Source organism: Cervus elaphus, chromosome 15 (assembly GCF_910594005.1).
Source record: "Cervus elaphus chromosome 15, mCerEla1.1, whole genome shotgun sequence".
In the NCBI taxonomy this organism is placed as follows: domain Eukaryota; kingdom Metazoa; phylum Chordata; class Mammalia; order Artiodactyla; family Cervidae; genus Cervus; species Cervus elaphus.
Window position 1 is genome coordinate 25,509,604 of NC_057829.1, and position 15,752 is coordinate 25,525,355.

General features: G+C 49.9%; 1 protein-coding gene across 1 annotated transcript in view; it reads left to right on the forward strand.

The window, feature by feature from the left end:
- Window positions 1-394: 394 nt before the first annotated feature.
- The window catches only part of TSPAN15 (tetraspanin 15), a 52,502-nt gene continuing 37,144 nt past the window's right edge, over window positions 395-15,752 (forward strand). The window contains exon 1 of the mRNA XM_043926157.1: window positions 395-601. Coding sequence (XP_043782092.1) covers window positions 506-601 — 96 coding nt within the window. The 5' untranslated portion in view covers window positions 395-505. The remainder of the gene's footprint in view (window positions 602-15,752) is intronic.

Consider the following 15,752-nt stretch of genomic DNA (forward strand, 5'->3'; position numbering starts at 1 on the left):
CCCTCCCGCCCCGCTTAGACTGAATTTCCTTATTCCATTCATGCCTTGCACACTTAATTGCACACTTTTTAACGCCTTAGCCATAAATTCCTGCTCTTTCCCTATGGTCTTCCCTCTTGACCGCAATAGAAAGCGGGCATTCTAATGTGCCCCGAATGAAGCACACCAGCTCTATCCGTAGCGACCCTCTGCACACACTCTTCCACGCCCCCCAACGCGCCTTAGCACGGGCGCTTTCAGATTTGCCCGCGACCTGGTTTGCACAACCCTCGCCCCCGCCCCTGCCTTGGCCTCCTCTGGGTCCAGGGCCTCCGCCCCGCCCCAGGCCCGCCCCCTCCCCGAGCGCCCATTGGCCGCTGGGGCTGGCTGGTCCCGGGCCGGAGCTGTGATTGCGGCTCGCCGGTGTCAGTCCCCGAGCGAGCGCCGGTGGCGGGGCCGGGAGCCGGTCCGGCAGCCGCAGGTGGGGCTACTGGCAGCGAGGGACCCAGCCCGGGAGCCCCCCAGGATGCCCCGCGGGGACTCGGAGCAGGTGCGCTACTGCGCGCGCTTCTCCTACCTCTGGCTCAAGTTCTCGCTCGTCATCTACTCCACAGTGTTCTGGGTGAGTGACCCCAGTCGGGCCCCGGGATGGGAGGGGGAGAACGCACTCCCTTGTCCGCCCGCACGACGAGCCGGGGGTGGGAGGATGGGGGTTGGGTTGGGTGCCCACTTGTCTGCTCCAGGGAGCGGACAGAAGCGCACAACTGGGTTCTCGTCCCACTTTGTTTGGGAACCAGGGAATTCTGGCTGCTCGAGCTCAGCCTGAATTTCAGCCTCCGGGTGGGGAGCCTTAGAGCTCGTTGGCAAGGGCTACGACGAAAGGACTCCGCGTGGCTCACCTGTGTGCACCTGACCAGCAGTTTGGTTCTCCGGGTCCACCAGCCTGCGCTGGTGCGGTAGGCTGTGGTTACCGCGTTTGGCCGCTCCCGCCCCGCCTGCCGGGTGTTACTGAGTTCGCCTCCCCATCAGTCTGTGGAGTAGTGGTCAGGCTTTGCGTTCTGGGGTCGGGAGACCTGGACTCCTTATCCTGTCCCAGCCGACGCCCCCGAGGATACCTCCCCACTGTGCCGCGGTTTCCTCTTGGGTGGAAAGAGGATGTCTTGCGGGAGGTGTGGTCAGGAGGATTCCACCAGATGTGTCTGGGGAGGTCTGCAGCTGCTTTTAGGTGCTCGGAACTTAAAAAAGCCCCTGCACTTCACCTTCTCTTCTCTCCTGTTGGGGGACAGGATGGTTGTGGTTGGACATGAACCAGCTTCGAATCCTGCCACTACCACTTTCCAGCTGAGTGATCCTGGGGAAGTTACTTCATCTCCTGAGGCCATGGTTTCCTCCTCTGCCAACAGAAACATCACAATAGAAACAGTGATGATACTCAACTTTCAGAATGGCTGTGGGGATTAACTGAAACAGGTCAAGTCCATTGCTTAGAACAGGGACCAGCAAAGAGCTCAAAAAGTCTCAGCCATTGTTAGTATTATGGACAGGGGAACTGGCCCTCCTGGTAAGCTGACCCAATAGACTGGGTTTCGCTATGGAGATTTCAGACTGGGCTGGGCCCCCTCCTAGAAATGAGGACTTCTTTCTACAGGCCAGTGCCAGCCCTGCCACTCTAGAATAGTTCCCCTGTCCCCAGTATGCCACAGGGCAGACTTGCCCAGGTACCCGACACCCATCCCCTGCAAACACATGCACACTCTGGTCTCTTTCTCAACCTTCATTGAATCTTTTCTTCTGGTGGGAACCGCTAGATCTGCCATCAGGCTTTCCTTGTGACCCCTCTGTGGATGTGACCTTACCTGGTGTCCAGATCCAGATTCTCGATTTGCTCTGTTACTGACTCAATGGGAGATTTTAGGCAAGTCACTTCCCTGTTTGGGGCCTCAGAGCTGTGAATTGACTCACCCAGCTCCCAGTTCATTTCTCTGACTCTATGTAATGAGCAAGAGTGATGAGCAGTATGTATGGGGGCTGGAGGAGGTAGCACAGATTCACTGATGGATGGTCCAGGGAGGCAGAAGTGTTTTGTTTTGTTTTTTAATATTTATTATTTTTTATTTTGGCTGTGCTGGGTCTTAGTTGTGGCACTCAGGAACTTTAGTTGCGGCATACAAACTCTTAGTTGCAGCATGTGGGATCTAGTTCCTCAATCAGGGATCAAACCATTGGGAGTGTGAAGTCTTAGCCACTAGACCACCAGGGAAGTCCCAGGGGCAGAAAGTTTCATGTGAAACTGGGATGGGGATGATCTGAGCTGTCACTCAGCAGTTCTCTCTCAAAGTTACACTGGAATCAACTCAGAATTTTAAAAACACTCTAGATGCCTGGGCCCTGGCATACATATTTATTTAAACTTATTTAATCTCTCCAGGTAAGTGTATAATAAATGTTAAAAAATGCTGAGCTAGATGGTCTCACGGGCCCCTTGATTTTGATTCGGGATTTTTTTTTTGCCTGCTCCTTCTTTGGCCTCAGAAGCTCCTTCCCTGTAGTTCAGAGCTGGCAGGGAGAAGGCTAAAGCTGATGGGTGGGGAGATGGGGAAATAGGAGAAGACCAGGAGTCAGAAGGTGGGGGTTACTTTTTTGGCTTCACCGCTTCTCTCAACGTTGTCATTGTTCAGTCACTAAGTTGTATCCGACTCTTTTTGATCCCATGGACTGCAGCACGCCAGGCCTCCCTGCCCCTCACCATCTCCTGGAATTCACTCAATTTCATGTCCATTGAATCAGTGATGCCATCCAACTGTCTCATCCTCTGCCGCCCTCTTCTCCTTTTGTCGTTAATCTTTCCCAGCATCAGGGTCTTCCAATGAGTTGGCTGTTTGCATCAGGTGACCAAAGTACTGGAGCTTCAGCTTCAGCATCAGTCCTTCCAAAGAATATTCAAGGTTGATTTCCCTTAAGATTGACTGGTTTGATCTCCTTGATGTCCAAGAGACTCTCAAGAGTCTTTTCCAGCACCACAATTCGAAAGCATCAATCCTTTGTCACTCAGCCTTCTTTATGGTCCAACTCTCACATCCATACGTGACTACTGAAAAGACCATAGCTTTGTCTCCTAATTTCTTTGCATCTCCATTTTTCCATCTACAAAATGGATAATTGACATCCTGCCCTATACCTCACTGGATTGTTTTTAGGGTTAGCCATATGGGGAGACAGTGACATGTGGACAAACCAAGTGCTATAAAAAACAAAGTCACACAGTTAAAACGAAACTCGAATTTTCAAGGCCCTGCCTGCCACTGTCCCTGCAGCCTTAAGAAAATCCCACTCTGTGGCCCTTGCGCTGTCTCTTCTGGAGCAGGGTGGGACTCAGAACTCAGAATCCTCCCTTTTCAGCCACCTGAGACTGACTTAAAAAATCTTTAACTTCCCATCCCTGGAGGTAGTAGTGCTTAATAATCTCCTTACGCATGCCAAGAACCCAGCCACCTGCCAGGGCAACTTCAGGTGCCAGAATTTGACTTCAGGGTGGAGGCCCAGTTTAAGTAATTTGTCCTAGACTGGGTTTGTTGTTATTTGGAAACCATTACAGGAAAGCTTATTAGCTCAGTGCCATCCCTTGGGAGGAGGAGTGGGGCCGAGGGTTACTTGCTTTGTAAGCCAAAGGTGCTAACATTTTCATCTCAGTGTCTAAGGAGCTAAAAGTTTTACCATAGCTATGCATCTTCTGTAGGACTTTATGCTTTAAAACTTATTATCAAATAGGAAATGCAAGGACATTGTACAAAATTTAAACGTATGAAAGAGTAATCATCAGTTATAAGCATTCCTCCAATCCCTCTCTCCTGGTATGCTCTGTCCATAACTTTTGTGAGTTTCTTTATTCTTCCCCAGCCAGAGATCAAATCATGTCCCCTGGATTGGAAGCATGGAATCTTAACCACTGGACTGCCAGGGAAGTCTTTGTTAGGAGTTTCTTGTGATTCTTTTCTGAAATACTATCCTAGGCACAAACATGTGGATGTGTTATATATTCTTTTTTTCCCCCTGCATAAAATGGCATTCGGGGCTTCCCAGGTGACACTAGTGGTAAAGAATCTGACTGCCAATGCAGGAGACTTGATAGACATGGGTTCAATACCTGGGTCAGGAAGATCCTGAGGAGAAGGAAATGGCAACCCACTCCAGTATTCTTGCCCGGGAAATCCCATGGACAGAGGAGCTAGGCAGGCTACAGTCCTTGGGGTTGCAAAGAGTCAGACACGACTGAACACACACACACAAAGTAGCATGCTATACACAGTTCTGCCCTTACCTTTTCATTTAAATTTAAATGAAATGTAAATTTCATGTAAATTTTGGAGCTCTGATAGGGGCTGCCTCATTCTATTTGATGACTATGTAGAATTCACTGTGCGTGAGTGCTAAGTCACTTCAGTTTGTGTCTGACTCTTTGTGACCCCATGGACTGTAGACCACCAGGCTCCTCTGTCCGTGGGATTCTCCAGGCATGAATACTGGAGCGGGTTGCCATACCCTTCTCCAGGGGATCTTCCTGACCCAGGGATTGAACCTGCATCTCTTTTGTCTCCTGCTTTGGCAGACAGGTTCTTTACCACTAACGCTGTCTGGGAAGCCCAGACTGCACTGTAGGCTATGCCAAAATATATTTCATCAGTCTCCAGCTGGGGGACTCAGGTTGTTTCCAATCTTTAGTTACTGCAAATAGTGCATCTTTGAATGTGTCATTTTGCACATGTGTGTGTATGTCTGCAGGGTGATTTCTAGAAGTGGAATTGCTGGGTTAAAGGCTATATGAATACATGATATACATACGGGAATGCACTCATCTTAAGTGTATACAACTTAATGAATTTTTACAAAGTGAACATCACTGTATAATCAGCCCCCAGGTCAACCAACAGAACTGTCAGCAGAGCCAGAAACCTACCTTGTGTCCACTGGCCAGTAGCTACCACTCCTCACCAGTAGTAATCACTATTGGGATGTCTAATAGCACAGAACAGCTTTGCCTGCTTTTTTATGTGCGTTAAAGTTTTTGATTAATGTTGTTAAAATAGCCATACTAGAAGCTATAAGTATTATAAATTATTTATGTATAATATTACATTACTTTAAACTGATTCACTTTTTAAACTTAAATTTATTTATTTCCCATGTGACTTGCAGGATCTTAGTACCCCAACATCTGGAGTGATCTTGTGCCCTTGGCAGTGAAAGCATGGAGTTCTAACCACTGGGTTGCCAGGGAATTCCCTAAACTTAAATTTTAAAAAAAAATTTTTTTTTAATTTATTTTTAAAAGGAGGCTTTATGTTACTACTTCCAATGGGGAAGGCTTCCTAAATGGTGCAGTGGTGAAAAATCTGCCTGCCAATTCGGGAGAAACAAGAGACGCGGGTTTGAGCCCTGAGTCAGGAATATCCCTTGGAGGACTACATGGCAACCCACTCCAGTATTCTTGCCCGGAAAATTCAATGGACAGAGGAACCTGATGGGCTACAATCCATGGGGTTACAAGAGTCAGATATGACTGAGCACACACACATACACACAATGGGGAACCAAAATTCCTCATCAAAAACTGCTGGTAACAGTGACAGTAAATACAGTGCAGGGAAAACAAAATACCATTATTAAATCCCAGCTAGACACAGTGGGTGCTATAGGCTGCGAACCTGAGGCTTGGCTGGGTTGTTCCAAAGGCAAGTTGGCAGATGTTCTGAGAGGTGTAAAGACAAACTGACACCAAAGCCAAGATTTACTCCTTGATGAGATTGGAAGGATCAGAAGGGAAGTGAGCAACGAAAACTTCACTTAGTCTGTGAGTCAATATGAACATAACCTTGAACCACTTACGAGATCTCTTGTGCCGCTCTTGGGGGCCCTCTCATTTTTTTTAGAGGAAGAGGGTGACCTTGGGGCTCAGACAGGGCATGTCTCAAGGTCACTCAGCACGGCTGGCACTAGCCTCCAGGTGTCCTCATTTCCAGTTCAGTGAGAAATGAGCTCATCCACAGGCTCTTGGAGCCTCCTCTTCCCACTGCATGGGTGAATCATTCTGACACATGTGCCCTCAGCCCACTGGGGACACACCTCTAATTATAGCACCGACCACAGGGTATCCTAGAGATCTGTTTACATGACTTTTTCCTTGCTGGACTGTGGGCTCCTGGAGGTCAGGGGAGTAGCTCTTTCATATCCTCTTCCAGATACTGGTCTCAGGGCTGGGCACACAGTAGGTGCTCTGGAAAGGCTTGTTGCATTGGGGTGGCTGAGTCCCGACCTGTACCTCGGAAGCAGGGATTGGAGATATGGGTGCCTGGATCAGAGGCCAAACTGGGTGTGTAGCCAGCAGTGGTCAAGTTTGCTGATGCTTTGAATTTGCAAAGTGGGCTGGACTGATCATGGAGACACTGGCTGTCTAGAAAGCACCAAGCCTATCCCCTTACAATGAGGTAGGGTTTTAGGTTGGGTAAGAATAATTGGGAAGGAAGTGGGTGTGGATAGGTGGTGGAGGTTATAAATTCTGGAGGCAATATTAAGTCTTGTCCCTTTAAGGATGGGCCTCATTACCATAGTTCGACCTGTGATGCTTTATAGTTCCCCAAAGTTTAATGGTTAAGAGTGTGGACTCTGTACCAAGCTATCTGGATTCAAATCCGGACTCTGACACTTACAGGTAGAGTGACATAGGCGTTAACTTCCATCTGCCTCAGTTGTCTTATCTGAAAAACGGGTGATACCAGAACCTATCTGAGAGTCGCTGAGACCAGTTATCGGAAGGGCTTAGAGCAATGCCTGCCACATGATAAACACTATACCAGCTACTTAAGAGTTAGCCATTCTTTCCCTGCCTTTCTTTCTATTCTTCTTGGTGCTCAAGAGCCATAGACTGAGAATTAGAAGGGCCCCTTGAAGGCACCTCTGGTGTGAACTTTTCATTTTACTGAGAAGGAAACAGGCCTGGAGAGGAGAGGCAAAGATCAGAGAACCCACAGCAAGTTAGTGACAGACCCAGACCAGGACTTAGCTGCCTGACTTCAGTTTCTTCAAGGGGTCACTGTGACCTTTACCAGCAATGGTACCCCCCTCCCCCCTCCCCCGTTGGTCCCCCCACTTGGCAGGGCTCCAGGTGTAAGTGGACAACGGCATTTTTGGAAGGAGGTACCTAGCTTCCCTCTTGAGCACAGCAGGAATTTTTAAGTTTTGAAAAGAGCTTTGTTTGTGTGAAAATAATATGTGGCACATAGTTGAAAAAGAATTCCAAGCAATTCAGGTAAGCACAGAGATGAAAATAAAAGTCACTTTCGATTCTATCACCAAAAGACCCATTATTGGGGTAAATACTCATTTGAACATCTCATTACACATTTGTGCATGCATGCTAAGTGACTTCACTTGTGTCTGACTCTTTGCAACCCCATGGACTGTAGCCTGCCAGACTTCTCTGTCCGTGGGATTCTCCAGGCAAGAATACTGGAGTGGGTTGCCATGCCCTCCTCCAGGGGATCTTCCCAACCCAGGGATTGAACCCACATCTCTTATGTCTCCTGCATTGGCAGTCAGGATCTTTACCACTAGCACCACTTGGGAAGCCCGTTCCTTATACATATATGTAGATATTTAATTTTTTTTTTTTACTGTGTTTGATTGGGAAGTTCTAATTGCTTCTTGTTCTAGGCAAGCATTTCATAGAGAAAATAGTGAAACTCAAGCAGAAAGTGAGGGAGGCAGCCTTCATAGTGGAGGTGGTCACCGTGCCTCCTGGGCCCAGAGATGGCCTGGGGCTGGGCTCAGGCCTCAGGCCCAGGGAGGTCCCTCCCCTCCCCAAGCCAGGCCACAGGACCTTTACAATCCAGAGAATCCAGAAGGCACCTCCTGAAGGGGTTTGGAGAATTTTCTAATGCCCTCATTTTCCAGATGAGCAAATAAGGCCCCAAGAAAGTTTCTTTGTGCTTAGTCGAGGCTTCTGTGGGTAAACCCGCCTTTTCCTGTAAGTGAAGGGTTGTTTTGTGCTGTAGGGCTGGGTGGGACCTCATTGCTACCTTTGGTTGGTTGTTCTTGAGAAGCAGGAGTAACAACCTGCCCTTCTTCCCCCTGCCCAGTGCCTCTTCTCTCTGGGTGGCTCACAATGCCAACCTGGGGTAGAACTCAGAGTCAGCCAGACTAGGCACTGAGAATGAAATTTCTGGACCAGCTGGCTCCAAATACAGGGGAAAGATGTCTTCTGGGTAAGCCCGGGCGTGGGGGACTGAAAAGACAGACCTTTCCCAGAGAGCATCTCTGGCTGTGAGTGGATTGGAATCGACATCTTCACAGAAGGCAGGAGAGTCCGGTCTTGACACAACATTCCCTCCAAGGTGGGGACCATTTGTTTGCTTATTCAGTCAACAGTTCAATAGCTATTTAATGCGTACTGTGTATACAGGCACAGTGATAGTTAACCAGGAAACAACTGTGGACAAGACAGACTTGTCTGGAAGACAGACAAACCTCTAAATACACATAGTTGTGATAGGTGTTAAGAAGCAAATTAGGGAGGAAGTGGGGAAAGGTGGAAGTTCCTACTTTAAATGGGGTGGTCACGGAAAGACTTTATGAGGAGCTCAAAAACTGAGAGGCTTCCCAGGTGGTTCAGTGGTAAAGAATCAGCCTGCCAGTGCAGGAGATGCAGGAGACATGGGTTTGATCCATGAGCTGGGAAGATCCCCAGGAGATGCAGGAGACATGGGTTTGATCCATGAGCTGGGAAGATCCCCTGCAGGAGAAAATGGCAACCCACTCCAGTACTCTTGCCTGGAAAATCCCATGAACAGAGGAGCCTGGCGGGCTACAGTCCATGGGGTCGCAAAGAATCAGACATGACTGAGCAACTGACCATGCATGCAAAGACTGAGAAGGAGCCAGCCACACAAAAGGCCTGTAGAGAACATCTCAGATGGAGGGAACAGTAAGTGCACAGGCCCTGAGGTGGGCAAGTATGGTTGCAGCACATGAGGATGCCTAAGAGGACCAAATTATGGGAGGAGAGACTGGTGGGAGTCTGGTCATATGAGGAGTCTGGGGTCTGAGTGACCTGGGGGGAGGTTTCGTTGTCAGGACTCGATGGCAGTGCCATCTGGAGACATGGATCAAATGCTGGTTTTGCTGTGACTCTGGGTAAAGAGCGGACTCCCTGAGTCTGCTAGATGACTCATCTATGGATACTGTGGGGAGGATCCTGCAAGATGAGAGATGCAGAAGCTCCCAGCTCACTGTAGGCCTGGTCCACGGAGGGATGGAGACTTACCTGGGGAGCCTCACAGAGCTCAAGGGAACTGGGACATTAGATGTGATAACTTCTGGAACTTGTCTTATCAGAGCAGGTTACTTTCTCCTGGGGATGCTCTGCCTGCTTAGAGCAGATGGCTGTGGCTTTGCCCTTGGGTGGAAAAGTCTGACCCCTTGGGAGAACATGTGGCTTCTTCTCAGAGCTGGGTCCTTCCCACTCTTTAGTTCCTGGCTTTAATGGTGCACCAGTAGAGGCTCTGCACCACATGCTGGGTGTGCGAGTCTAGCCTAACTAGAAGGCTTTGAGAGCAACCCGATGGGAGAAGGCGGATGGAAGAAGCACTTCTGGGAGCCCAGTAGCAGGGTCTGCCCTTGCCAGAGAATGTCAGACAGATGATGTCAATAGGGGCACTATTCAGCTCCAGGCTGGGCCTTCTTGCCTAGGCCAGGAGGAGGAGAGACCAAGGAGCAGATTGGGAGAAGAGGAGATGAAGAGGTCAGTCCACGAGGGAGATGGAAACTGAAATCAGGCAGCAGTGGCCAGCTGGAGATGGTGTGTGGTTTTCTGCCTGACTGGCTGTGACTGCAGAGGAGCCCTGGGGAGACTTCCAGGAAGCGGGAGCTGGGCTGGAGGGGCGCAGAGGCCAGGCTGAAAGGAGTGGAGATGAGCTTCGGGAGGGGAGGGTGGTCACTGCAGAATGGGATGTTTCTTGGGCCTGGTTGTTGAGGTCAGAAACACCCACTGGGGGAACTAGGCCTGGAGGCCCAGCTCTACTAGGCAACTAGTTAGGAGAATGAGCGCTTCGTGTTTGATGGGTGGGGATCAGGTCTGATTGAGTGACCGTGGACAAATCACGAGCACCTCTGTGCCTCAGTTTCTTATCTGTGGGAATGAGGTAACCCTTGTACTTTGAACAGAACCAGGCTTGGGTGGGGCAATGCCTCCAGAGCTCTTAGCAGGGTGTCTTGTGTAATAAGCATCAGCATGGATGCCAGGAGAAGTGGCATCACTGGGTGGGAGCCAGGTGGCAGCTTGCTGGGTGTTGGCAGAGAGGCTGGAGGGTGGGAGGAGCCTCCACTTTGCACTTACATCGCTGAACTTGCACTTCACTTCTCTGGGTTCTCAGAACAACCCTGTAAGCTGGACACTCGTCCCCTTTTACAGCTGAGGGGACTGAGGCCTAGGGAGGGAGACATGACTGACACACCCCACTGTTTGCCTCCATCCCTGAGACCAGAGCTGTTTCACTGTGGAAACTGTACCTGTTGTGTTTTGTTTAATTCTTTGCAAAGGAGACTTTCTCACTAATGGAGATCTTTGCATCTTAGTCTGCTGGGAAGTAAATATTTGCCCAGAGGGTAGAAGGAGAACAGCCTTGGCCTGGCCGTTCTCAGAGCCCTCCCCGTCCTGCGGGAGAGCCCCTCCCAGATGGCACGTGGCCCTTGGACAAGTCTCAGGGCTCCCTGTGCTGTTTGCCATCCCTACCAGAAGACGGGCTGAATTGGGTTCGGTGCAGGGGGCTGCGGTCAGTTCCTCTGCATCCACTGAGAGCTGGGCACTGGGCCCAGAGAAGGGCACATTGTGCTTGGTGGTGGGCGGAGGGCAGTCTCCAGCCTGCCCCATCACAGACCCAGGCCAAGTGCCCGGCTGGAGTGGAGTGGGGTGCTGGCTTCTGAGGCTGGCACGAATTTAGAGACTGGGTCACTTCCTGAGGTCAAAAGACAGGACCTTCTAGGCCATTGGATCTGTGAGGCTGCCCGTCTCGTGGATTTCACAAGTACATTTGTCTAAGATCCATCTTCACAGCTGATTCCATGGGTCTGGGTTGGGGCCCAGGCAGCTATAATGTTTAAACTTCCCCAGGTGATTCTAAGGAGCTGCTGGAGTAGAAACTGCAGCTCATGGTGGTGTCTGTGAGGGAATTCTGATGGAGTGGCCTGGTTTCCAAGCCAACTTTCTCACTAGCTGAATCCTGACTGACTTGCTGAATGTTTTCCCAACCTTGCTGACCATCTGAACAGTGTCTGTAGGCTGGGAAGTCAGTGTGCCTGTTTGGGGGAAGCTCGCTGGGAGGGAGCTATCCTGGAAGTGGAGGAAGCATGCTAGGTGGGCGTGGACAAGTGGGGGGTGTGTGTGCGGGTGTTGGCAGCACCCAGTTGGGGCTGGTGGAGGTGTGTAGAGACCACCAGCCTTGGCATGTGGGTGACTGTGTGGAGGCTGGGCTTCTCTGGGGATCTAGATGTATCTGGTTGTGGGTGGGTATCCATTGTTCTAGAATTCTGTTTTCCTTTTGTTATCTTTACAACATACCTTTATCTGCTTTAAAGGCAATGCTTCTCTGTAGTTAAATTTGTAACTTGAAGATGTTTCTATAGAACCAGACTTGAAGTTTCTTGAGCCAGGGATTCACGAACTTAGAGGGTGAGCTGTGATCATTTCTCCCCTTCAATTACGTCTCCAGTTTGAGAACAGCTGATCTGTCGGCATTGTGTTGGAAGGCTGACTATGATCTACCGAGTAGCAGTGACCTAAAGTAATGACCCTACAGGGGAGGTGCGGCAAGGAGGGGAAGCAGAGTTTCAGATGGGTGTGATGAACCTGCTCAGGGTCACTGTAATGGCCCAGTTAGTGGAAGGATGAGGACTTGACTTCTGACTCTGACCATGAGTTGTGTAGTGGGTTGAATGGTTCCCCCCCCACCAACCCCCAACAACAACGTAAAAGATATGTTCATGTCGCAGAACTTGTGAATGGGGCCTTGTTTGGGAAAAGGGTCTTTGCAGATATAATTGGGTTCAGAATCTTGTGATGAAGTCGCCCTGGATTGACTGAACATGGCTTAAACTGAAATGACAAGCATCCTTGTAAGAGAAAGGCAGAGGGAGCTTTGAGGCAGAAAAGACGGACACGCTGCGGGGAAAGCCGTGTGAATGCAGAGGCCAAGGAATGCCTGGGGTCACCCACAGAAGCTGGAAGAGGTGAGGGAGGACATTCCCCAGCGGCCCCTGGAGGAGGCATGGCCCTGCCACACCTTGGTTTCAGGCTTCTGGCCTCCAGAATTTTGAGAGAACTATTTCTGTTGTTCTAAGCCCTTTGTGGTAATTTGCTATGGTAGACCAGAGAACCAATGCAAGCCCTTTCTGCTTCACCTGGTTGCCTGGCTAGGGAGGGGCCCAGTAGAGCAAGGCCTTGAAAATTCCTTTCCCTTCAGCAGGTGCTGAATGCGGAGGAGAAGGGGTGGGGCGGGGGGAGGAGCCTGGCTGGCTTGGTGGAAGCCTTATAGTCCCACCCTCACTGGGGCCCCGCCCCTCACGAAGCTCCGCCCCTCAAGCGGCCGGGCGCCACGCAGGCCCCGCCCCGTTCCAGCCTCTGCCCACGCAGACCGAAGGCTGTGCTCTGCAACTGATTTCTCAAGGGTTTTTCCTCTATGAGGAAAGCCTGATAGAAAGAGGTTAAAGCTTGGGAAGGGAGTACAAGTTAGGTCTCAGGAAGGACTTCCCGATTGTGAAAATAGTTAAATCTAAGCTGCTTGCCGAGCGGGACTGTGAAACATCTGCTATTCCCCTACAACCTCTCAGAACAGGAGTGTCACCCATCCTTTCGGGCATTTAGGATGTGGTGGAGTTCCAGTTTGGGCGAACTTCGAAGGGCCATGGAGCGCATCTGGTGTAGCAACACCTTCCTTCCGGAGCAGAGGGAACTGAGACCAGACCACACAGAAAGTGCCTCTGGTTCTAATACCTCCATTCAGGGGGACAATGGGAACTGCTTAGTGATTTCACCCCAGTGGCATCCTCTCTCGCTGGCATTATTGGTGTCCTCCCCTGTAAACGGGCCTGCTGCTGAACCTGCTGCAGAGGCCTGATGTGTGACCTGTCACAGACTGGCCTTCTCTGCAGAGCCAGAAAGAACTCAGGCAACGGGAACTCTGGTACATGCCTCTGACCTGGTTCTCTTCAGCCTTTGACGAGGGAGCTGTATTTGCCTGACCCTATGCTGGGCCGGGGGACAGATGATCCAGTCGTGTCCCTGTCCCTTGAGAGGCTGGCACTCACTGCGTCCTACCAGTGTGCTCAGGACAGCGGCAGACGTTCTGTGATTGGGGTGGAGGCGGTCAGCAGCTCCCAGGAGGCTCCGGATGATGGGGAGGCTTAGTCAGCAGTGGAGGCTTGGGTTCTGGGCGGAAGCAGCCACTTGACTCTTTCCATCCTGGAGAGGAGGTGGGCTTAGCATCAGAGCAGAAAGAAGAGGAGGACAGGAGTTGTTCGGGGGCCCACAGGCCTGAGACAGGAGCGGCCCTGTTTTTGTCCTCCTTTTCCACTGCAGTCTCCTTTGATACTCACCTTACTTAGAATTAAGCTTTCCCTTTGCAGTTAGAAAACCCCTTGTCTGCCCTCTGTCTGACCTGGTTGTGTCTTGTGCATCCTCTTCTTTTTCTTTTTAATTTTTCTCCCAGCTTTATTGAGATATGATTGACATACAGGACTGTATACGTTTAAGGTGTACATAATGATTTGATAATGGTTTGAATTAAATCATGAAATGATTATCACAGTAACTTTAGTGAACATCCATCATCTTATGTATCAATAGGTATAAAATTAAAGAAATAGAAAAGAAAAATTTTTCCCCGTGATGAGAATGCTTAGGATTTACTTTTTAAAAACTTTCATGTATGACATACAGTAGTGTTAATTATATTTATCATATAGTAAATTACATTTCTAATATTAATTTACCTTTTAACTGGGCATGTGGAATCTTAAGTTCCGTGACCAGGGATTGAACCCGTGCCCCCTGCAGTGGAAGTGAGGAGTCTTAACCCCTGGATTGCCAGGGAAGACTCTTGTCTTTTTAAAGCTAACAATGAATGAGCCCTTCCTGTGAGCTAGACTGTGTTGTTTCCTAAACATTCTCTCCTTTAATCCTCCAGCAACCCTAAGAGCAGTTTTAGGGTTATTGCCCCATTCTACAATGAGGTAAAGAGAGGCTCAGAGAGGTTAGGGAACTTGCAAGTAAATGCAAAGCCTTACTCTCTCTTCTGGCAAACTTCTCGATGCCTTCCTGTCCCAGGTATTTGTCCTTGGGAGGAGAACATTTTTAAGGGAGGTGGGCTGTTTGGGGATGAGTTGTTTGTTCTTTGGTTCTATGCTTTAGTCACTCATTTAACATTTCCTAGGCATACAGGAAATACTTGGGGGCTTCTCAAGTGCCGCTAGTAGTAAAAAACCCGCCTGCCAGTGTAAGAGATGTGGGTTCGACCCCTGGGTCGGGAAGATCCCCTGGAGGAGGCATGGCAATCCATTCCAGTATTCTTGCCTGGAGAATCCCATGGACAGAGGAGCCTGGTGGGCTACAATCCATGGGGTCGCAAAGAGTCGGACATGACTGAGACAACTTAGCATGCACACAGGCATGCAGGCATACAGGGGCCGTCAGATTCTCCCTCAGGTGCTGCTAGAGGAGCAAGGGCACTGGAGTGGGGACCAACTTTCTGGGGCAGGGACCCTGGGCTCCTCAGGGAGATGAGCTGACTGCCCCACTCTGCGGAAAGTGTAGGGGCAGCCCTGACGTGGCGCAGGGCACCTGGGCCAGTGCCCTTGAGGCTGTAGGCTCTCTGGAGCTACAGGAAGGGAGAAATGGGGCCTGCCTCCCTGTCCTTCAGAAGCAGGTTTTTTTATTTTTCTTTTAGGAGAGGATGTGCCAGGGCGTGAGAACTCTTTGTTCCCAATGAGAGAAGGCAACTTGCCGTGGAGAAAGCACTGGCCTTAGGAGTCTGGAGGCCTGGGTCACAGCTGCTGACCGAAGGCTAATGGGCTGTGTGACCTTGTGGGAGTGACTGCTTCTCTCTGGGCCTCAGATGCCCATCTGCCAGATAAGAGAAGGGGACCGGAACAGCACCATCTCCTAAGTGCTGGTGGGCCAAGGTGATTTTAGGTGCTTCCGGGGGCGGGGAGGGGGGCATTTAAAAATTTAATACATGTGTATTAGGTGTAATGTGTATTAAAGAAAATAATTAATACCTCAGATTTATGATTTCATAGATGTTGATTAGGTTAGGTCAGGACTGTATTTATCTTAGTAAAAAAAGTCAGTCAATTTAAAGAAAAATTGTGACATTTCCTGGTCAGGTGTAGGCACTTACTATTCTTTGTATCTGCTGAGCCTTAAAGAATGGAGATTCTGATTATGTGTTACAGCACTTTACAAAGGAACTTCGCCTTCTCACTGGGTCCTTTGAGTGACCATCAGGCAGGTGTTATCATTCCTTTTTGGGTGGCACTAGTGGTAAAGAGGGCTTCCCTGGTAGCTCAGCTGGTAAAGAATCTGCCTGCAATGCAGGAGGCCCTGGTTCAATTCCTGGGTGGGGAAGGTCCCCTGGAGAAGGGATAAGCTACCCATTCCAGTATTCCTGGGCTTCCCTGGCGGCTCAGATGGTAAAGAATCCATCTGTAATGTGGGAGACCTGGGTTTG